The 24685-nt window shown below is 40.7% G+C and overlaps 1 protein-coding gene across 1 annotated transcript in view; it reads right to left on the bottom strand.

Moving 5' to 3' along the window:
* Positions 1–24685, bottom strand: part of PRMT3 (protein arginine methyltransferase 3) — a 121212-nt gene that overhangs the window by 38862 nt on the left and 57665 nt on the right. Inside the window, exons 12-13 of the mRNA XM_060262279.1 lie at positions 10070–10257; positions 3041–3127 (exon numbers count right to left, since the gene is read on the bottom strand). Coding sequence (XP_060118262.1) covers positions 3041–3127; positions 10070–10257 — 275 coding nt within the window. The remainder of the gene's footprint in view (positions 1–3040; positions 3128–10069; positions 10258–24685) is intronic.

Below are 24685 nucleotides of genomic sequence, written 5' to 3'. Positions count from 1 at the left end.
AAATACTTTCCCCCAAAACTTTGTTTTTATTTTAGTTTTACAGTACTGCAATATCAAGCAATGCAGAGTAGCCACATACAAAAAAACCAACCCATAACAAAACCTATACCTAAGCACAGTCATCAAGCAGTCCCAGGACCAATACAACTCTAAGATATTGTAAAGCAAAGTCCCTAAATACTTAACCTTACACCTTTGCCAACAGGTCTCTACTTGAAAACCGAAATTGAGATTCTCTACTCGAAAACTGGAACTGAGATTCTCAGGCTGAATTATGTGAACATTATACTTTCAAACAGGCTTCTGGTACTGCTGCAAAAGACAACAGTGAAAAAGGAACTGACAGAGGCCAGAGAACATCCTGCTTGAATGAGCAGAGGCAACTGCTGGGAGCAGATACAATCTTTCAGGAAAGCAACTTTAACTGTTGGGAGACAGTTGTTCAGAGACAACCTCTGCAAATCACAGAATGTTCAAAAAGTTATTGACTTGCTTTGATGACAGTTTCTCTTTCAGAAGGAGGAATAAAAGAATTAGCTATCAATAACTTGCTGCTTACCAAAAGGATGAGGAGGCCATAGGAGCAGTACTTTTGGGGAAGTGATCAATGGGGACTGTTTTATGACTATCTATGCCTTTTATATTCTACCTTGCTTATTATTGATAATTTTGTACTGTTTTGTTATTTTATTGTATGATTCTGTCAGCTGCCTCAAGCAGGTCTTTGAAGAGCTACAATATAAATTTTCTAAATAAATAATAATGGAATTTTTAATCTTATGGGAAGTTAAAAGGTTACCTATAGTCAAACAAGAACCTTGAACTTTAGGACAGCAGTTCTTTAATAAACAGAGACACACTAGTAGGGATAGGCACAGATCAGGAAAGCCTGGTTCGGTTCAGGTTTGTGAACCGGGTGGCCCTACACCAAACCCCCTAGCAAAGCCTGCCCAAACTGAACTGGCTCAGGGTCCCCCAGGTGATGTGTAATCACTTCTGGGCAGCGTCAGGCACTGCTCCTCTAAACGGGCCAAAGTTCGGACCAAACCTGGGTTCAGGTCTGTGTCCACCCCTACACACCAGGTAGGATTTCATGGCTAGATAATCTAGCAACTAAAAAAGTTCAAGTTGAGTGGGACTTCCTGAAAAAAGGCACAATTTCAAAATGTACCAATGGCAAAAAGGGAGATATATTTTACATAAAAAAACAGTGTGGGTGCATGAGAAGCTAAGTGTCAAGTTAACTCAAAGAGGACACATGTAAAACATGCGAGGGGCAGATCACTACAGACAAGTAGCCCACAGATGTAGGGATGGGGTCAGGAAAGCTAAAGTTCAATATGACTGGAGGCTGGCAAAGGCTACGAAGAGCAAAATCAATTTTTTCACATAAGTTCAGAGTAAAAGAAACAACAGGACTGATATACAGTGGAATGATAATAGGTGATAGAGAGAAGGTGAAACTTCTGACTTCTGCCTTCTCCCAAAAGAGGAACTGTGTGCCACTTGACAAAAGTAACATGAAAAGTGAAGGGTCAGGATTATTCACTTATGGATTAAAAACTGATTAAACAATAGGAAGAAGAGTGCAAGAATAAATGGACTGGTCCTGCAATGGAGAAAGGAGAGCAGTGGGGTCCCACAAAGATTGGTATTGTTAGTTCATAAATTAGTTCATAAATTATCTGGAACTAAGGATAAGGAGAGGTTAAGCTTGCAACATTTTCAGGGTATTGAAAAGCAAGGCTAACTGTGAAAAGCTCCAGGAGGATCCGCATAAATTGGGCAACTAGGCAACAACGTGGCAAATGAAGTTCAATGGTAAGGTGATGCACACTAGAACAAAACATCCCATCTTCAAGTATATGCTAACAGGGTATGCACCTGCCAAGGCTGAGAGGGAAAGAAATGTCAGAGATGACTGGATAGCTCAATGAAAGTGTCAACCCAGTGTGCTGCACCAGTGAAAAAGGCAAGCTCTGTGCTGGGGATTATTAGGAAAGGGACTGAAAACCAAATGGCCAATATTATAATGTCCTCAAATAGATCTATAGTGCATCCTCCTCTGGGATACTTTGTACAGTTCTATTCACCGTATCTCAAAAAGGACATTACAGAGCTGGAAAAAATTCAGAAGACAGCAACCATGATGGTTAAGGTGCTGAAGCATCTTTCCTACGAGGAAAAAAGTTTAGAAAAAAAGACTGCCTACAGGGGCATGAAATATGTTTATAAAGCTATGCATTGAGTGGAGAGAGTGGACAGGTTAAACTTTTTCTCCCTCTCTTAAAATATCAGAACTTGAGGACATGGAATGAAGTTGATGGGCAGTAGATGCAAGATGAGCAATTAAAATGCGATTTTAGCTGTTAAAAGCTGTAATGATGGCCACAGTAGTAGACTGCTTTAAACAGATTATACAAATTCATGGAGGGTACTACTAGTAGCCAAGGTTCATTTTGTCTCAACCAACAACAAAAAACTGTGGAAAAATAACGAAAAATTAATGAAAAATACTTCACAATTGTAATAGAGAATTAAACACTTCAACTTCACACACTTTCACATATCATTACATATAACAGCATATTATCAAAAGTGCAAAGTATAAAGTACAAGGAATAAATATTCAAAAGTGCTTGCAGTTAGTCCATATCCAGTTTGAAATCCTTGAAAACTATTGCTTAAAGTGCCAGTGTCCAACGTGTTGCAATTGCAGATAATTCTTGTTCTTCAGCAAAGAATTTATGATGTTAAGACGTTGCTTTAAACTTCCTTTCTTTAAAGACGTTTAATATATAGTGGAAGGTCATAAGCTTATAACAGAAAAGCTTGTAATACTGTTTCAAATGTCTACATCTGAGAGACGTGTTCCACTTATCAACTTCCAGCATACCAGAGCTAGTGTCACAGGAATGTGGTATGCTGGAATAGAAGTAACTATGCATCCTTAGATAGAAGTAACTATGCATCCTTATTCATTCTTTTGGCATAGCAAAAAGGTAATACAATCTGAATTTAATCAAACATAAATATTTACCGTACACAGTGAAGTCTTTATAATTGTCAAGGTGAATTCAGATGTAAATTCTAGTTCTGAAACTGATACAGCATGGCAGTCTATCCACTACAAGAAAGAGAAAATTAAAGTTAATTTCAAATATAAAAATATATAAAAATGGACACAAACATCAAAAGGAATATGCAGAAAGACTGATTTAATCAGTGATAAATTGTAGACTCTACCTAAACATTTTATATCAGGAGTCAAAGTATCTGAAGTGATAGAACAGTGCTGTCTATTACTACAAGGAAGCTTGCAAGAATTTGGGAAGTCCAGCAGAGCATGTGTGGCTTGCTGCAGGCTCTTGCTGCATTACCTCCTCCAATTCCCAGCTGTGCATGTGGGGGCAGTAGTCACTACCACAAGCAGCAACATAGATCAATCTGACACTGTATGGTTCCAGATTCAGCCAAGAAGTATTGGGATGAGTAGCTGGCAAATGCAACGTGCCCTTACTGGATATGTAAGCAACTGGGTTCCACAATCATAGTACTAACTTTAGAAACCACTCAACATATCAGTGCATGTTCTGAATGCACTCCCTTTTGAATTTAGATAAAAGCCACTGGCAATAATTAGTAATTATAGTGATAAACTGAACATGAGTTAATGCAATGCTGTGACATATAGACACGAACAATTATAGCTGTATTTACCAGTGCCCAAGGATATGGAACTACCAGGCTCAGCATTGGCAAGATGACCTCTGGATGTTTGGTTCTGAGAACTAACTTATTAAATTTTAGTGGATTCAAAGGAATAGAGCAGGGATGTGTCTAGAATACAAATTCTATTAGCACATAACAGGGTTACACTTAGAAGTTATGCTTCATGCAAGCTTCCAAATTCTTGCAAGCTTCCTTTATCTCGTAAGAGTTGATGGCTGAGCCAACGGCCAAACACTTGTTTAAGAGCTGCCATGTGCCATTTGCTGTGCTTTTTCAAATGAGGCATGAGGGAATTAGGAGGTGAGGAGGATTAACACCCAGGTTTGTTAGCTTAGGCAAAGGAAAGCTGGATAGGAAAGCAGCATAAATGTGTAGTTAAAAAGAGTTTATAATGATAAATAATACCACATCAAATAGGATATGATGCAATTATTTCACTGATATAGGAATGCAGAATTCATTGCCAACTGGAAGTGTAAGACTTGAGTAAGTTACCCATTTGGGAATCTAAAATTTTCTTCCTGGAACATTTCCAAGAAAGGGGTTAGTGAAGAAAATGAGGGCCACACTAAGGGAAAACAAAGATGAAGAAGATAATGGATTTATACCTCACCCTTCACTCAGAATCTCGGAGTGACTTACAATCTCCTTCCCTTCCTCTCCCCATACCAAACACCCTGTGAGATAGGTGGGCTTGAGAGAGTTCTTTTGAGAGAACGTATCTGAGAGAACTGTGACTGACCTAAGGTCACTCAGCAGTTGCATGTGGAGGAATGGAGAATTAAACCCAGTTGTCCAAATTAGAAGAAAAAAATTGATGTAGAGGGAAATAGAATCTTTAATAGTTAAACAGTCTGTGCATTTTGCAGCATCATCAGGGAAAATCTTGGATTCTTTTTACTTCCGTTCTCATACATACTCTAGAACAAATTTTCTAGTTCCATTATACCTCCCTCTGCACAACTTTGTTGAGGTATTGAAATACCTAAAATATGCCCAAAATCTTTTTCTTGAAAATGAAGATCTTCAAGAAAAGGGTTAAACAGATATCTGTTGGGCATATTTTAGGTATTTCAATACCCTCCCTAAGAAGCTAGATGATCCCACTGTGCTATTTCCAATAGTAGAACTATGTGACTGTATACGGAATATATACAAATTATGATCAGAAATTGCTCAACTTATGGAAATGAAACTTCCCTGAAAATATACACAGTTCAATCTTATGTACAAGTTGTCAGATTTTCTTAAAGTTGCATGGAGCATGACATAGACATTACTCACATTAATGAACATCAGATTCAGAAGTAAACAAACTTTTAAGTCATCATATGATTAACTAGGTATATTTTTCTAATTTCCTAGATATTTTAAAATCATCAATTTTACATAGCAGTTATTGATTTTGGATGTTTACTTATGACATTCTCAGTCAACTCATTAATTTTACTACAAGTTGCATAGGAAAATAAATATGTTCAAAATTTAAAGATTCTTCAGAAGCTTTACCTACCAATACCATATAAGCATCTTCTCTCATAGATTGCAATGTACCAATAGGCTGGAAAAAAGTTGTAGGATATCACAACAGCTATACCCCTAACAAACATGCTTTTCACTTGTTCCAAAGCTGTGGAAGATGTGTGCTGACTTTATGTTTCCAGAGACACAAGGTTTGGGCTTTACAATACCTGGAGAAATTTTTGTTTCTTGTTCTTATCATAGTAAGCTTTTCTTGGAGACATAAGAAGAGTCTGAAGGACATAGTACATTCTGGCTCGTAAACAATATTCTCAAAAGTCCATCTCTTATTATATGACTCTTTTAGTTTTAGTTGACTAACCATAAATGTGTAAACACTCATCTAGGTCTGCTGATTCAAGTCTTACTATTTTTGATCTAATCTGTTAGGCCCAAGCCCTCCTCCTCCATCTTTTAATGGACTATGTTTACTCTGGCCCTGGTTCCAGACTCCCTGGACCCCCTTTTTATTTCTATTTATGGACTGAATTGAATCTGGCCTAGTGTCAGAGATACAGGACTCTTATTGGTATGAACTTATATTGTGTGAACACAGGCAAACTGCTCCTATAGCCATTCAGTGATAAGCAGAAAATACTGGGCATAAGAACTAACTCAGTATGGACATTAATAACAAATACTCACTTGCTTATTGTCTATAGGCAGTGAATCCTGTGTGATTCTAAGCATTTGGCAACTGTGCCATTTTACTCCATGGGGCCAAGCAACAAGCAGGCCTCCCTGCTTGTTCATGCCATTGCTGTAACTGTGCATTCCTCCTGCATAGAAGGATTCCTGATCAGGCTTCCCCAAGAAGCTGCCAAGCCATGCAGAACACAACTGCACTTCTGTCCAAGGAAGACAGCCTATAAGAACAGATTTCAGCAGAAGCCATAACTGAGGGATTCTGAATCCATCTTGTTTTTCTACAGCCATGAAGTTACAACTACAGCAGCACATGCTCAGGGTGAGTCAATGCAGATGCAAACAAGTTAGTCAGCAGAAAGAGCTTGATATGATGCCCGCACATAACATAGGTTTGTTCCTGTCAGCCGCTGAGAAGAGCACTGGACACAAAGAATTAGCCCAAGAAAGTAACTGTTGCTAAGGACAAGCCCATCATGCAGAACAACTCCATTGTGTTTGCTCTGGTGTTACAGTAGATTAACAACGTGGCTCTAAATTGACAAATTTCTTTTCTTTGTTTAATGTAGTTTTTCAATAGGTAAACCCATCATTACTCACTAATCCTATCAAGCTGTGGGAGCCTCCCCCTATACGCCCCTTTTTGGTGACATAGGAGTCATATGTACTGGCATCACTGCAGTGTCACAAGTCACCTGACCTACTGGTCACACACCACATGATCTCATTACCTGAGGGCACAAATCAGGTTAAATCAAGGGCAACACATGGCAGTCTTGTTCCGCATCCCTACCCCGCTGTCTGAGCCATCCCCAATTGCACAATTGGACCTCATTATGACTAGTAATGCTGGTCATCTCTGGTTTCCCTTCCATTATTGTCTATTGTTACTGGGAAATCTTCAAGATGGTAAAGTATCACCCTGTCTATGTTTTACCCTTGTGTTACCCCTATCAATTTCATCTCAAGGAACTGTGTGACTGTTGTATGAATTATTTGAATATGCAACTGCATATATATATATATATATATATATATATATATATATATATATATATATATATATATATATATATATATATATACACACACACACACACACATACACACTTTTTAAAAAATACATTTAGTCTGGAGTTTTCTGTCTGAAACGGCACCTCCATAAATTGGCAAAAGATCTCTCCTATGCTCTGCCAGGGTCTCCTCTACTAATTCCCCCACCTAAGAGGAGATCCACAGCAATTTTGCTAACAAATCCACAATCCAGACCACACCTGCCACTTGATAATATAATTTTATATTTGGAAATGCTAATCCTGTTTTTCTCATTTTGTAATATTTTAAGGTTTATTCTTGGTTTCTTGCCATTCCAAATAAATGTGTTTATCTGTTTTTGTCTTCTTTCTATTAATTTTATTTCTTGAAAGGGATCCAAATTCTTCATTCCATTCCATACTCTCTATTGGGAGTGTGTGTGTGTGTGTGTGTGTGTGAAATCCTTGTTTTTTGGATGTTTATTCTCCAAGTGTCTTCCAGTTTCAACATTTCCAAATACCAGAATATGTTTTTCGGAAGTTTTCCACTTTTTGAATTTCTCAATCTAACCTTCTCCATATCTAAAACTAGATTCACCTCTCCAAAAACTATTATACCTTCATCTTGAAATTCTAGCATTATTTGAAAAAAAAAATTCCAAAACATTTCACATTGGCATTATTTGGCACACATATTGTCGCTAACATACAGAGCTTGCCTTCCAGAAGACTCATTTTAAAAATTAAGTATCTTCCCTCTAAATCTCTTAATTACTTTCAGTTGTGATTTGTTCATATAAATAACTACTCCACACTTTTTGTTTGAAGCTGAAGCAGAATACACTTTGCGTAATTTTTATTAAGAAATGCTCATGTTTCTTCTTTATGTGAGTTTCTTGTAAGCATAAAATATCTCCATTTTGTTTTTTAAGCTGGTTAAAAATTTTCACATTTTGTAAGGGAGTTCAGTCTAATATTTAACACTTTTCTATGATTTGTTGGCTCCCAAAAGTTTATATCATACTGTTATACTTTACCCAAATAAGCCCAAAATATATATTTTTAAAAGTATTCTAGTATGATGATTCCTCTTTGATTACTGTTATCTGAAGGGGGGGGGATAGTTCTTTATTTTTATATAATAGATAATGCATAGAATTTGTGTCTTTCTGATAGGCCATTTATTTAACAAATCTACCAAACTTTTTTTTTGCTGCATCACAGCAAGGCCTAGGCTTCAGTCCTTTAAATGAACAATTTTCATCCAAGATCTAATTCTTTTAAACAAACATTTTCCTTCCAAAGAAAAAGAGAGGGAGAAGAGTCACCAACTGTTTAATCCACAGTGAAGATAACCCACAGAGAAAGTAATCTACATGTATGTGCAGTAAAATGTTTAAATTTATTCAGAAGATAGGATTACGGATTATTTCATCTGCTTCCAATGTTCCTGCTCTATTTTAGGTTGAATCTTTCATGAAAGGAATAGTAAATTAGGCAATTTGGCAGTTTATCTCTGCACTATATATCCTATGGTCTGTAAATTTTCAGTAGTTCTCTTAGCATTAAGTCCAACGCTGCTGAAAATTGGCCAGCCTGCTGAGATAAACTGTAATTCCAGAATGGATACATTATAATTCCAGGTGGGTTTTAAAAAGTGAGCTAAACAATTGCAAGTATGGAAAAAATAAAAAAGAAAAGAAAATATGGTAGAAGGGTAGGGGGGAATCAACCTTTGCTGGCAATTAGCCTCCTTATTCTAGCTGACTTTGGTGTTATCAGAATCCAGGTGGAGTCCTGATAAATCAAGCTCCCCACGTGGATTAATCTATTAGTTAGTTCTCCCCCACAGGGGAGATGTGAGGATAGAGGAATATTTTCTCTCTATCCCTAGTACAGTACACCTCGGCAAGATAAGTCGAGAGCTTTTGAAAATGCTCCTGTTCAGGTCACCATTCTCCCAGAAGTTCCTGCAGTTACCTTTTAAATTCAGACACTCAAAAGTGTAGCCTACCTTGGTCCACATAAAAGAGCATTACATGGATTCAAAATTCACTTCAGACATGATATGATAACTGACCTCACTGAATGTATATATCACCATCTTCAAGTATATACATCTTATATCTGAATGTATATGTCACCATCTTCAAGTACTTGAAGGGCTGACATATAGAGGATGGTGCAGAATTGTTTTCTGTGACACCAGAAGGTAGGACCAGAACCAATGGGTTGAAATTAAATCAAAAGAGTTTCCAGCTCAACATTACGAAAAACTTCCTGACCATTAGAGTGGTTTCTCAGTGGAACAGGCTTCCTCGGGAGGTGGTGGGCTCTCCTTCCTTGGAGGTTTTTAAACAGAGGCTGGATGGCCATCTGACAGCAATGAAGATCTTGTGAATTTAGAGGGAGGTATTTGTGAGTTTCTTGCATTTTGCAGGGGGTTGGACTAGATGACCCTGGAGATCCCTTCCAACTCTATGATTCTATGGTTTTCCAATTGCAAATTACTATATAAATAGGTATCGTGATGGTACTTCCACCCTGACCTCCCCCCCCCCCCCAAAAAAAGACAAAACACTGGAGGGGAAAACATAAGCTTTCCTGAGATTAACATTCAGCTTGGAGCCGCTGGGAATCTCCACAGATGAAAGGAATTTCCATCTGTGGAATGGGACTTTCTCCTCCACAATAAGGCCTCAAATACTATCCCACCCCCACTGTCCCTGGGGAAAAGTGGACCTTGGGAAAGCTCAGAAGGCAAAACACATCACTCCCGCTTGCTGAAATCCTTTCACTTGGGGCAGTGGGAAGAGAAGGAAACTGAAAAGAAAGACAAACTGACATTGAAAGATTCAAAGATTCTTAGGTCATGAAATGTGCCCTAGATAGACCCAACAGCCAGGAGACAAGCATTATTACTCCCTATTTTTCTTCTGCTTCTGGAAATGCTGTAACATGCATACAATTATTAGGCCCAAGTTCCAAAACGGCTGCATAGACACAGCAACATCATTACAGATTCATGGAGGGGCTGCTTAGTATTTACCTTTCAATAGTTAAGTCTCCACAGGCTTGTAAATGGAATAAGTAATGATGAATGTTTTTCACAGCATTCTAAATATTTGCTACAGTACCTTGACAACACAGCCTTCAGACAAAAGGGTACTTGAATCCAACACCTCGACAACAGCTTCAGGAATTACAGCCTTCTTCATACAGGACATGTTGAAGCCATACACATCATCCCAGAAAGTGAACCTGTCTGCATGTTTACTGAAGTCACCTACAGCCACCAAGCTTATGGAACAGATGTCAGGATATACTGCAAAACAGAAGAATAATGATTGTAGAACAGAACACAGTTTTGGAAGAGAAGTCAAATATTGACTATGGTAGTCTATGATTCAATAACTGGTTCTAAAAGGAAAAATAAAAGCAAGATAACATGTAGGGAAAATGATGACCCCCAAAAGAAGGCAGACTAGTCAGTTGACTTCTACAGACATGTCAGCTGTTACAAACTAGCATGTGGTATTGTGGTAATTTGTAACTACTCCAAGAACATATAAGATAACTTTGTATTTGCTAATAGCTGCAAAGGCAAACAAGATTGCTAATCCTCCTTCTCCAATTTATACCTCAGCCTTCACTCTGAGTCCGAGTGGAGTCTCCTTCCCTTCCTCTCCCCACAACAGACATCTTGTGAGGTAAGTGGAGCTGAGGAAGCTCTGAGAAAACTGCTCTTGAGAGAACACCTCTGACAGAACTGTGATAGCAAGACAGCTCTGGAGGTTGGGTATACATGCACAAGAGAGAAACCAGCTCACATTTTAGACATGCTTGCTACAACTCTACTTTGGGCAGTGAAACAGTAAAATTCTTTTCATTCACAGAGCATGCCAACATTCCTATACTTGCTAACAAAATGATTTCATTTCTGAAATACTATTGCCAAGCACCTCTGTAGCTGGGCAGGCAAAGAGTTTTGTCAGGAGACAAGCTAGGATATAACATTCATATGTAACACAAAACAACAGTTAACTGTAGTTAATAAATCCAATTCACATCTCAGTTTCAGATCCTGGTCTGAGACATCATAATCATCCATCATCAGCGAAGTAGTTCTGCATTCACACAACAGCCAACTAAGGTTAGTTAAAATAAATCAAGATTTTTTGTTATACCTGAATTGTACTATAGTGTTCTTGTTCAGCAGCCAGGCATCCAATACATTTTATTTACGGTCACAAAGTTGTTTGAAAGTTCAGAGTGGGAGAATACTGAACAGGGATATGTCAAAAAATTACAACACAGCACTACGAGCAATTTGCGCATGAATTAGAAAACCAAACAAAACCATAAATAACATGTTTAGGTCTTACTGATTTGGCATGAACTGGACAATAAGTGCTTAATTCCCAGACACCAGTTTTAGTCTTGCCTAAAAAACTCTTTAAATCGCACTTTGAAGCAGTAAGTGAACAATATTGAAACACGTTACACTATCAATAGATCTAATTCTCAGCATGCCCCATCTGTAGATACTTAAATCCAGAGACTGAAGCTATGAACAAACAAAACAGATCTCTTTACAAACCTGAGAAAAGGTTTCCATAACCCCCCTCCCCAACAAATTCTAAAGAAAATGCAGTGTGGGTGTTAACAGAAACAGCATCTGTAACTTTAAGAATGTAATTCCTTCTCAGATCTCAGTGAACCTTGGTTTCTATCAGTCAAGGCTATTTTGGCTTTCCAGACCACTCACATTCCCTTCTCTCCTATCCTGGAGGGAACACTCAAGGAGCAACCACCAGGAAACCTGCTACCATGCAATCCATACAACTCACTCAGGTATGGCAGTGGCTATGACGATACCATACAACCTGCCTGAGTCCACCAGCAACCTCCACACAATCTGCATGACTTGGTGGGCTCAGCAGTGGCCACCACAAAACTCATCCAAGCAACTTGCTACTGTACATCTTTTGTGGCTTGGTCAGAATTTTTCCAAGGAGAGGGAAGGAGGGAAATCTGAAAGCCAGAGTGGTATAGCAGTTCTTTAATTAATTCAATTTTTATCCAGCCCTCCTCCACAAGCAGGACTCGGAGAGGGTTACAATCAGGGGTCATTTTGTAGAAAAATAGGTTGTGGATCTCATTAGCATATGCCTTCCTTCACCAGGCAAACAAGGCCTGCTTGGGCTGGCTAGAGATCCAGCCAGCCCAAGCAGGCCTCACTCCCTTGGCCACCCCCCACCCCAGTCAAAAGGTCAGCAAGCCACCTGCCACCCAAAATCACATAAGAAGTGGAGGAAGGGTGGCATGGGCTTCTCCAGGGGTTAATGAGGGCTGCTGGACAAAGCCCCTGGTGGCTGACTGGCCGCTCTCCTAATTCAGGGATTGTTATGCAGCTGCACCTACTATTCAATGGATGGGGTAGGTGGGGAGGAGGAGGGGGGCCATTAGAAAGGGTCAGAAGCTGTGCTCCTGTGAGCGCCTGCTGAATTCAAGGCCTGGTTACCATGCACATTGTGGTTGGAAATAAGACAATAATTTTGCTTAGAAGCTGACTTTGAAAGGGAAGTGTCTGTGTCAGTGTCAGACTAGGATCTGAAGCTTACTGGGTACCTTGGGCCTGTCGCACATTCTCAGTCTAATATTGTCCATTAGGAAATGGAGGAGAATGCTGTGAGCTGCTTTGTGCCCCTCTGGACAGAAAGACTGAATATAAATGAAATAAACACACTGGGTGGACTGATATAAAGCTTATTTGGTGAATGGGAAGGAGAGAAGCAAGCAGGGAAATGGGAGAGAATTTGGGGACTTCCAGGAGGAAAAAAAGAGGCTATAGTGTGGGGAAGGGAATACAAAAGAAAGTGAAGTAGCTCCCACAAGTCCTTGTGGGTTCCCAATTTCTGACATATTTACAGTTCTTCCAATGTAAATTCAATGTACTTGTTACACATCCAGATTCTATGCACATCTATCCAAAAATCCCAATATGTTCAAATGGCAACTTAAATTCAGTTGTATAGGATTGTAGTTAGCCTTATTTTAAAATAGAATCCTCTACCATCACACTCAGGTGTCCCCTTTTCTCACCTTATCTTGCATTTGATAGCTAATTCATGACCCTCTACTGCACTTGTAGATTTCTGGACAGGGTCACCATTTGTATGCTTGTTGCAGTATTACATTATGCAGTCTTTCCCCCCTCTTTGTTGGAAAAGAACCAACCCAACCAGTACTGAAATTACTTCCCTTACTTTTGTGAAGACCACAGTTTATGGGGAAAGATTTGGACATATACTTTGGTGATTGGTCAGTTTATGTGGGAATCTTTTAATTTCCAGTTCTCATATTCTGTCCTTTAGCTTTTATCTGATTAAATTATTCCTCATCATAGGTGATATTAAATGCTGATCAGACACATCTCACAGCAGCCCACTCTACAAATTCATGGGTTTGTCATCTGTGTCCTTCTCGATTCACTGCTCCAGAATCATTTGTCACCAATAACAGCTCATACAGAGAGGAAAGTGAGATGGGAAATCTTTTATCCCTTAAGCAGTGCCTCACAAATTTAAGAACATTAGAGTGTAAGCCTGTTCTAATGAGGTAGCGGACATGGTTGTAAATGAACATCAAGCAAGCATTCTCTCATACACCATTTTATTTTTTAATAAAAGCCTCTTTTCTCAAACTATAGTTTAATATGAGTCACAGATTTTACAGAAGTTGAGGTATACTAGGGGATCACAACAACTGCTAGTCCACATTGTGCTGAACACACCACTATACAGAAAGCACCAAGGTCAAATTAACACAATGGATTGTATTCAACTCTTTTTCAAACGGAGCAGTTTTGCAAAAGGAAATCTGCCACCTTCCCTCTCCTACTGCAGTCTCCTGAGTCCCCCTAAATTCAGAGAACTTCCAAATTAGTACAAAGGCTGAAGCAAAAAGAAGAAAACCAAGAGGAAAATCAGGAACGAGGAGAGCAGTTTCTTCTTAGAATGGGTTTTCTTGCCGGGGGGGTGGGGGGTTCAAATATCCCAGAATCTTTCTCTCCAGAAAGTGGTTAGAAGTCACTCTCCTCGCACACACCTTCAGCTGATGTTCAACTGCCCTCAATATTCTGCAGGACCAAGCAGACAAAGAGCATGCTCATCAGGCCTCCTTTTTAATTTACAAGGTAGTATTTCACTACAAGTTAGGTAATTAGGGTTGCCAATCCCCAGATGGGGGCAGGGGATCCCCTGGTTTGGAGGCCTTCCCCCCACTTGTGGGTTAGCAAAAAGTGGGGGCCAGGTTGAATGTCTGCTGGCACTGTATTATATCCTATCAAGTTTGGTCTCCGTAGTGTATAATGGATAATCGAACCGTGGGTATTTGGGGTGCCGTTCGGAGTTCAATTGTGCTTGTCACATCCTTGCTCCTGGCTCCACCCCCCAAATCCCCAGATATTTCCTGAGTTGAACCTGGCAACCCTAGTTAGGAATCTCACAAGCAAACAAAACAAATGATATTGGATTTATATCCCGCCCTCCATTCCGAATCCCAGAGTGGCTCACAATCTCCTTTATTTTCCTCCCCCACAACAGACACCCTGTGAGGTAGGTGGGGCTGAGGGGACTCTCACAGCAGCTGCCCTTTCAAGGACAACCTCTGCCAGAGCTATGGCTGACTCAAGGCCATTCCTGCAGGTGCAAGTGGAGGAGTGGAGAATCAAACCCGGTTCTCCCAGATAAGAGTCCTCACACTTAACCACTACACCAAACTGGCTCTCAAAATCCTTTATACAGTCTGTCTCAAAATCCTTTATACTATCAGTTTAAAACCAAAATCCTTTATACTATCTGTGGGTAGCACAGTTTCACCATCCTGGTGATAAACACACGACTATTAAGAACATTTACAGAAATGAAACTTTGAGGTTTACACAAGAGAACAGGTCTTAGCCAGCCAGTTTCCCAGCCCTCTGGGTTTTTCTCTCACTTCTGTCTTTAATTTAACATTCTATGTCCAGCCTTGAGGTGTTCCTCCTCCCATATTCAAACATTTTAAAGTCCAATTTACTCCTCTCCTTCTCTGCTACAATCCTCCTTTTTCATAGCTAGAGAGTTCCCTGAATATGGAGAAATCCAGACCTTGTCTATGCTATGCTGGTTGCTGCTTTTAACATTAGCATAAGCCAAACAGTTCCTGATGGTAGTAACAGCTATAGCACCACACATGAACTTTCCTGTTAGTTTTCAGTACTTGTGTTCAGTCATCAAGGGTGAGTACTGTTCTGTGAAGAGCTGCTAGAATAGAAGGCATAGTTGTGCTAGGTGAATCTTGGTGGGGAGAGAGGCATGTGGGGAATTGATTTCCTGGTACAAATCTCAAATGAACATAAGAAACACACATAAGATACGTATCGATATAATGATGTAACATAATGTGTGCAATCATTTTGTGTTTCAGGTCGCCATTTCTGCTGTTTTACTGCTCTTTTCTGCTGTTTACTGGGATACAGATTTCCATAAATCCACAAAATGAAGCCATAGAAAGGTGTAATCAGAGTCCTACAATCCCAGAGTTGAATCTGACACGTCAGGAATAGAACCACACTAATATACAGGAAACTTAATTATTCTGGGTTTGGTGCAACTACACCGCAGACTTCTAAACAAAAGTTGGATAACCATTTTGCTTATTGGGTTAAATGCTTCAAGTCTCTTGGGCAGGTTGAAATCAGAGAAGGTACTTTCTTCCAAGCTAGTTGTCAACAGTTCACTAGGTTCAAAGTCCTGAAGGAATTTAGTATTCCATTTAAAATCCTGCCAAATGAACTGTGCAATTAGGCTACAGGATTGCAATGAGAAAGAAAAGACAATATATATTAAATGCATGCATATTTTGCAGATTCTTAATTCCCTTCCAATCTCCTATTTTTTGCAGTATTTTATTTTTCATAGCCCTCTGCTTATATCCCTGCAGAAAATACTAGATATGTCAATAAACAGGCACTTATGAGAAGCAAAACATCAGCATATTCTGTTTAATTACATTATATAAACATGGTTGTAGAAAAATCCCTGGATTAAAATACCTTGTATTGTATCAAAGCACTTCCATTATAAATTTCCATTCTCCCCACAGGCAAGGAGGTTACTAGACCTGTAGCTCAAATCTTGAAAAAGTTCCACTCCAGTGTTAATGTAGTATATTTTTATCTCATTGATGCTTGACAGCATCATCTATTCTATTGCTTCACATAATGCAAAAGTAGACTGTGTGTGTTATGAGGTCTTCTGCAGTTTGAACCCCACCTGCTGGCTGATTTATAGAGAAACATAGGAAACCATTTACAAGGCATCCATTAACCTCCCAAACTAGCTAGTAGGAGAGCATCAGCTAAATGCCCAAATGAACAAGTGTTCTATTTAAAATCCTGCTAAATGGTGGACAGTCAAGATAGTAGTGCTGTTAACATTATATTCTATTGGGAAAATGAAGTTAATATTTATACCCCTATCATTCTTTGCACCCCACTGCTCTTTCCACACTGACTCAACTCTCTTACAGTGACAGCTGCATTCTAGCTATAGCTCAGTTTCTGGCCTTCTAAAAGCCATTTGTCAGTTCTGCATTTCAAAATTAATACTCCATTGTAGCTACCCATTTAAAATTATGTCCTACATTATGGGGTTATGGTTCATTTGCTAAGCCTTTCAAAAAAGAATGAAGTTGGAGTCCAGTGGTCTTAAAAGTACCACTGGACTCCAACTTTGTTCTTTTGCTTCAGACCAACATAGCTGCCCACCTGGATCTACCTTTCAAAAAACATATGGGATGAGATAGAATTTCTGTGGGCATAAGAAGGAAGAGTGATCTTGCCAATTCCTCTCCTCAATGCAGCTCCAGTTCCATGTAGAGTTTTGGTCAAATGGGTCCCATGATTGCCAGCATAGTCTTTGAAGCATCAAAAGGGGCCCCTCTCTCTTGTTCCAGAAGAAATGCTGGCAGAATCCAACTGAGCAGAAATACTGGCCATTATCCCTCTGTTACTGTAGACCCCCACTTCACTTTACATAAATCCCAGATGTATTTTTAAAAACAATTTTTTTAGCAGTACATGCCTTTACCAGAATGGTTTCTATAAACGTCAGTTCACTATTCATTCACTGGGCTTGCTTCTCCATATTCTGACATTGTGCAACAAAATTCTGCCATATTACAGTTGCCTATATTTGAGGACCTGCAAGATTCATGGGGTGATCCTATCCACTTGGCTATCTGCTAGCTCACAGCACCACCAGAACTAATTCAGGCTCCTGTTCTTCCTGATCAGCAGCAGGTTGGGGAGAGATAAAGCCACGGGAAAGGGAGAATCTCACAAGCCCACTCCCCTTCATGCTCTGCCCACCTGCCTGCCCCACCAACTCTGCACTGAGGGAAGAAAACAGCTGCTCGAGCTCTCCCCTATACCCACCTGCAGTATCACTGCCACCTCTCCCCTCCCTTTCCCACACTGCTCAACAAAGGCAACATGCTTCAGGGGGAGGCATAATTTAATCATATATTTCTGTAACCCTGGAAGGCCCCCCAAGTCTGGAGAAAAATCTCCCTTTTTTCAATGTAAACCTGATCCACAGATTTAAGTTTCTGCAGGTATAACCATGTTGAGAACTAGATATACTGATATCAGGGTTTGTTTGGGTTTTTTTGCAGGAGTCCAAAGAGGTTGGAGCTCTACCTGGGCTGCCTAGGGTTCTGTCTGGCCCAATCTGCCATGCGGCAGCCACATGCTTCCAGCCCAGGTGGTGTGGCGTAATATGCAAATGAGCTCCTGCTGGGCTTTTTCTACAAAAAAACACAGATTGATATAGAAATTACTAAAGTTATGCTAACCCCTCCATATTATGCGTAACTACAAATGTATGTCTAACATAACTGCAGTCATAAAATAATTTCGGTAAAACCCTTAATTGACTTGACAAAAAACTTTACATAGGAAAGATCTGTTATGAATTAAATCTAGCTCAGAACTCTCAAGTATGCTTACTGTTTGACAAAACCTCAATACCACAAAATGACAGAAGCACATTTTTTTGTTTTACCTACAGATTTAAAAATCACATTCAAGCTGTTACTTCAGTAGCTCCAATGTAGGACCACTACATTAAATTTATCTATCACACTTGAAAGTACATAACATGCTAAGGTTCACCTGCATGCAAGTTTCAATATTATTTCAATAACTAATTGAAGCCATGACTGGATCATGCAGAATTAAAATTCCTACAGCTTTCTAAAAGACTGAATTAGAATAAACATTTTGGGAGGAAAGACCACTATATAGGGCAAACTCTTCATGTTGGTGGGTTTCCAGGATCCAAAATGCAACAGATTTATAGATTTAAACTATGCACTTATAGTGTTTATTAAACTACTCACTAACATGCCAGTGATTATTAGGCTGATGGGCTATAAGCAAAGCTATGGAACAAGTACAGCTTGATGCTGAACCACAGCCTTATAACCAATTCACACCCCTCTTTCTTTCATGCTATACAGCCATAGACTCCTCATCATAGCAAATGACAATGGAATAATAAAAAGGTGGGAGAAAAATCGAGAGGAAAGGAAAGCTAAAGGAGGGCAGAAATTGCCAGGGAAGAACTGTAGGAGATTTCCTAGGCAAAGTAAGAGGGAGAGAAATGAAAGCCATAACCACCGGGATCCACAGTAACATCAAGAGTAAACTATTGTAATGCAATCTACATGGGTCTGCCCCTAAAGTCAACTCAGAGACTCTAGCCAGTACAAAATACTGCAGTTTTGTTACTGTCAGTAACTAGGAAGGGTACGCATATCACTCCCATTCTGCACTCTATTGGCTCCCTATTAAGTTACCAGGTTCAATTCAAGGTACCGACTATCACACACAAAGCCTTGCATGGCCTTGTACCCTCATTTCTGCTGGACTGCCTCTCCTTCTGTGTTTCACCACAACATCATCACTCTACAGGAGCCATACTGCAAAGGAGAAATATGAAAAGCAGCCTGTACCGAGGCACAGCCAGGATTTGTTTTGATTGGGGGGGCTTTTTAAAAATTCAGGGGGCACTAAAAAATCCTGGCTACACCCAAGAGGCAGCCTCCCTGGGCAGGTCTTCTTGCTTTCATAGCCGGCTTCGAAGTCAGCTGCGAGAAACCTGCTGCTTCTCATTCTCCCATCTGGCTCAGTGGAACAGGAGTGGGTGGGGGGAAAGAGGCAGACCAGCAGGTTGAGTCTCTGCGCTTTTGCAGCCAGCTGTAAGAAGCAGGGAGGAAGACCCACTGCCTCTTATCCTTCCATCCTGCTTGGATCAAGCAGGACAGGGGAGAGAGGCAGAGCTGGCAGGCCAAGCCTCCGTACTTTTGCAGCTGGGTTTAAAGCCAGCTATGAGAAGTAGAGAGACCCACCATGGCCTCCTTTTGCCTCCCCTGGGTCAGGGGCCCTGGGACAGAAGTCAGGGGCTGGGCCCCCAGAGGCTCCCCTGTGGCTATGAGGCTCCCCTGTGGCCTGGCCTGTACATGTGTCTTATCTGCTAGTGCCGGCACTTTGTGGAATAGCTTGCCTGAAGGGGTCAGAAAGGTTCCCTTGCTGTCAATCTGTAACCTATGTTAAATAGATTTCTCAAGGAGGGTTTTTCTATAAAGGTAATAGGGTAATACTGTAATGGAATGGTTTAGGAAGTGGGGGGAGGGAGGGGGAAGAAGCTTAAAAAAAGATGTGTATTTCTTCTACCAAAACTTTGCTCTACCTTCTGCTATCTTTCGGTGCAAACTGGCATTGATGTATACGCCTTACACTAAGGACAGATTAGGCACTCTTCTTGTCTACCAGCCACTTAGATAGCAATCCTGAGCAGGTCTGCTCTGAATCCTACCACTGTTTATTCAATGGGGCTTACTCACAGGAAAACATCTTTAGGATTGCACCATGAGTCTCTCAGTTGTAGAAGTACTGCCACATGTGGCATTGGGGGTTCCTAGATTGAGCATTCTAGGAGACTTCAAAATCCATGCCAAGGATACTTTACAATGACCAGTCCAGGATTTTATAGTCTCTTTTATTGCCTTGGCCTTCTATCAAATTGTGATGGGCCCAACACATGAAAGAGGTCATACACTGCATTTATTTTTTTGCAATGAGCAATTGAAGGATGGCCTGGTTCCAGGGCTAGAGATTCAACCTGCAGCATGGTCTGACCAGTGGCATAAGTAGCCTATTCACTGCTCAGGACAGATAAATTTTAACTCCCCACTCCTCCCTCTTCTGAAATTGCTGATTTACAAGTTGTTATGAAACTTGGAACAAACACCTCCCTGGAACTGAACAGGGATCTTGGTTTCTTATCTCATTACATATGCTAAACCCATTTTCACAAAATACATCCAACTATATTTCTTTTAGAATAGTGTATCAAAATGTTTGTGATATTATGCAATATAACAGAGGTGAAATCTCTGACAGAACTAGCCTTAGAAAAGGATGTTGTTAGTTTAACCCATACTTGGGTTATTTGCAGGGAGTAATCATGAAATAAAACAAATAATAATAATGGCCGGAAAATAGATTCAGATGGGTAACGCCTTGTTGGTCTGAGGCACCAGAACAAAGTTTGAGCCACTAGACTAAAATTTTGTTTCAGTGGTCAGAAAAGGAAAGCAACAGTGGAATTTTTTTATTTTTATTTATTTAATTTATATCCCATCCTCCCTGCCAAAGGCAGGCTCAGGGTGGCGCACAGGTCCCACAATCAGATTAGTGTGACCAACAGGGTAAAACAACAATTAAAAGCATAAAACATAAAAACAATTACTAAAGCATCTACATGTGCTAATATCATGATTTCAGACAGCGAAAGAATTCTAATGGTGGTAAGGTGCTAAGTCAGCTGTTCTAAGAGGTCCCAGGATCGCCATAGCGTGGTGAGGTAGAACTGTTGGTAGTGATTTATGGACCAATTCTGTTGCTGCAGGTGTTGCTATCATGAAAATGCATGGCGGAAGAGTGCCTTTTTGCAGACCCTGCGGAACTGTGGAAGTTCTCGCAGGGCCCTGACCTCCTCTGGCAACTCATTCAACCAGCTAGGGGCAGCAACGGAAAAGGCCCTAGCTCTCGTTGATTTGAGCCTCACTTCTCTGACACTGGGAACTGTCAACAGGTTTTGAGACCTGGACCGAAGTGCTCACTGGGGCATATGCAGGGAAAGGTGGTCCCTAAGATATGCAGGACCCTGGCCACATAGGACTTTAAAGGAAATCACCAGTACCTTGAAGCAAATCCGGTACGCTATTGGTAGCCAGTGCAGTGCTTTCAGCACAGGCTGAATGTGTTCCTGCAGCATTCTGTACTAGCTGGAGTTGCCAGATTTGGGACAAGGGCAGCCCCATGTAAAGGGCATTACAGTAATCCAGTCTCAAGGTGACCATGGCATGGATCACTGTTGTCAAGTCATCGCGTTCGAGATAGGGGACCAACTGCCTTGCCATCCGCAGATGGTAAAAAACTGATTTGGCAGTGACAGCTACTTGGGCCTCCATTGTTACAGAGGGATCCAAGAGTACCTCTAAGCTCTTAACCTTGGGTGCCAGCGTAAGCTGCGCTCCATCAAAGGTCAGTAAACGGACCTCTGGTCCCAGACTGCAGCAACTCAGATACAGGACCTCCATCTTCAAATTTAATTTCAGTCTACTCAGCCTGAGCCATCCTGCCACAACTTGCAATGTTGCGGACAGATCTTCCGGGGTGGAGTCAGACTGGCCGCCCATCAACAGATAGAGCTGGGTGTCATCTGCATACTGGTGACAACCCAGCCCATACCTCTGGGCAGCCTGGGGAGGGAGCACATGTAGATGTTAAATAACATCGGAGAAAGAACTGCTTCCTGCGGCACACCACATCTTTGAGTAATTGGAAGGATAAAATTTGAGAGTATTTCATTTTAACAAAAATGGCACATTATTCCTCAAATAGTTCTCCGCAATCTTTTGAAAAAAAAGTTGTGATTCCTTGGTTTCCAGTTGTGACTTATCTTATAAATAATATTTTACCGCAAAATCCTGTGTATCATAATCTGATATATTTTTAATGTTGACTGTAATGAAATCATTTGTTCAATAAAATTCTTTTATCTGAAAAAAAAGTGGGTGTCATCGGGATGGTTAATATTCTAGCGCCACCCTCTGTCCCTGACCCTGGAGAAAGGAGGAGAGCCACTTCAAGGCCAACCCCGGGATCCCAGCATTGGCAAGGCGACAGGTCAGTAGTTGATGGTCGACTGTGTCGAACGCTGCCAACAGGTCTAGTAGCATTAGCACTGCTGAGCCACCTATGGAGATCATCTGTGAGGGCAACCAGAACCGTCTCTGTCCCATGACCCAATCGAAAACCGGATTTATGTGGGTTAAGCACGGAAGCATCATCCAGGAAACGTTTTAAAATTTAACTTCATATATATAATCATGCTAGTAAAAAAGATTCAAATCCAAGCACATTATTCCATCACAAGAACCAGCATGATGGAATAATGTGCTTGGATTTGAATCTTTTTTACTAGCATGATTATATATATGAAGTTAAATTTTAAAAAGTTTCCTGGATGATGTAGTAGTTAAAATGTCATACGAAGATCTGGGAAATCTAGGTTCAAATCCCCACTTGTACCATGGAAGCTTGCTGGGTGGCCTTGGTCCAGTCACACTGCTCTCAGCCTAGCCCTGACCTGCATAGCCTCAGGATATCCTGATCTCAGAAGCTAAACAGGGCCAACACAGAGGCAGGCAACAGCAAACTACCTCCTAATATCTCTTATCTCAAAAACCCTAAAGGGTTACCATAAGTCAGCGGTGACTTGATGACAAAAATGAAAAATCCATCACACTACTCATGTACTAAGCAGGCACTTCAGAGGGCTTCTGTTCTCTATTTTGAAGGCCAAGAGCTGAGCATTCCAAACATCTACGAGGCATTTTTGAGAGCTAGGAATCTGCCTTTGCACTAACTTTTACTAACGCTAGCCAAGGCATCACAAAATAGTATCACAAGCTTCACTAGACTGGATGTTAAGAAACACACTACCCCCAAAGAAATTGCACCCATCTTCCATTGTTTCCAAAGGACTAAAGTAAAATCAGAGAATCTCTGCAGTAGAAACTGAAAGAGGGGCATTTTTGTGATCCCAGTAGAACCAGTGCAGTGTCCAGTGTCCAGCAAACCCAGTGCCATTGTGCCAATGCCAGCTGACGTCAAGCACAGAATCACAGTCCAAGCAAGAGTTTGGAAGCACAGCAAAACCAGTGCAACGTACAATGCCCAGCAAACCCAGTAACTTCTGTTCATAATATTAACAGAAGTTTGCTATTATACTACTCTTAAATACATTCTGACACCAAGCAGGATAGGGATGAGAAGGTCTTGAGATCAAGAAGTGAAAATAATTGGGGGGAGGGGAGGGACAGGCAAATCAGGTGAAGAGAGGCAGAAATGAATGAGAAATATGTGGAAAAGGAGAGAGATTGAGAGGGAAAGGTTGTTTTATCTTGTTGTAACACCCTAACTATTACTTTGCAAAATCTAGCTGAGCTGGGTGCAAGGAAAGGAAGACAGAAAAGCTAGACTCTCAGAGAAAATGACTTGCAGGCTAGAAATTACTGTAGCAGTTATCAGCATAGTGGCTTGGTTGTTGTTAATGACTTTGCTTCATTCTTGGAGAAAGGGAAGTTTAGTTGATCCAGGAGTTCTTTTTGCTATGCTCAGACATCCCTGCAGCACTAGTGGCTGCAGCCAAAACTGCAGTTTAAAAATAAAAGGAAAGACGTTCAGCTGAGCACAGCATTACATGGGCTTTAAGGCCTTCCTCAAGCTGCACCCAGGGCAGATCATGCCCCCTGTCCTGACTTTGGTACACCACTGGGTCTAAGCAATACATACTTAAATCCAAAGTGAATGTTGCTTTTGCTCCAACACTGTGCATGAGAGGTGATCCAGTTAAAATGGTCTGCCTATGTTGGTTTATGAAACCCACCGGGGATTTTAGGATCCCAAATACATGCTCAGCAGAGGCTTCAATGGGAGTATGGAACGTGCAGCTCCTTGAAGCTATCAGCAAGGTTTCCTCCTATGACCATGACCACCCTGGAGCATAAACTGGACCCCTGGTTTATCACATAACTATAGAGAAGTCTAGAATGATCCCGGTGGCAAACCCTTACCCAGTCTGATAGGTTATACTATAGAGTCCACTGGGAGACCTATGAAATTGCAGTGATGGGCAGCAAAGAAATGTTACTACTATGCTACTATAGCATCAGGTTAGCTCACAACCATCCCAATTGTTAAAGGTAGCTCAGGAACTGATGCCAAAATCTAAGCCTTTATTGTATCAAGAAGAAACAATTAGTTGTGATATCTTTGCCAAGTTTCTTGCTGATGAAATACTGAAAATACTTGCTGACCTGGATGTCAGCTGTAACACAGGTCATGCCTCCTTGTTGTTGCAAACATTTGATACAGCAGATGTAGTACTACTGTTCAGTAGTACATCTTGTTGAGGCACCTGGAGTCAGGAGTAGGTATCAGAACGTGCACTAAACTGGTTCAAATAATTCCTCAGAGATCAGATTCAAAAGGGTTGCTGTGGGAGACCAGCTGTCATCAGTGTGGGACCTATTGTGGAGTTCCACAAGGTGCCATCCTACCCCCACCCCCC

This window comes from Heteronotia binoei, chromosome 21, assembly GCF_032191835.1.
Source record: "Heteronotia binoei isolate CCM8104 ecotype False Entrance Well chromosome 21, APGP_CSIRO_Hbin_v1, whole genome shotgun sequence".
Classification (NCBI taxonomy): Eukaryota; Metazoa; Chordata; class Lepidosauria; order Squamata; family Gekkonidae; genus Heteronotia; species Heteronotia binoei.
Note: the sequence above shows the minus strand (reverse complement) of the source record. Positions and strands in the feature narration are given on the sequence as shown.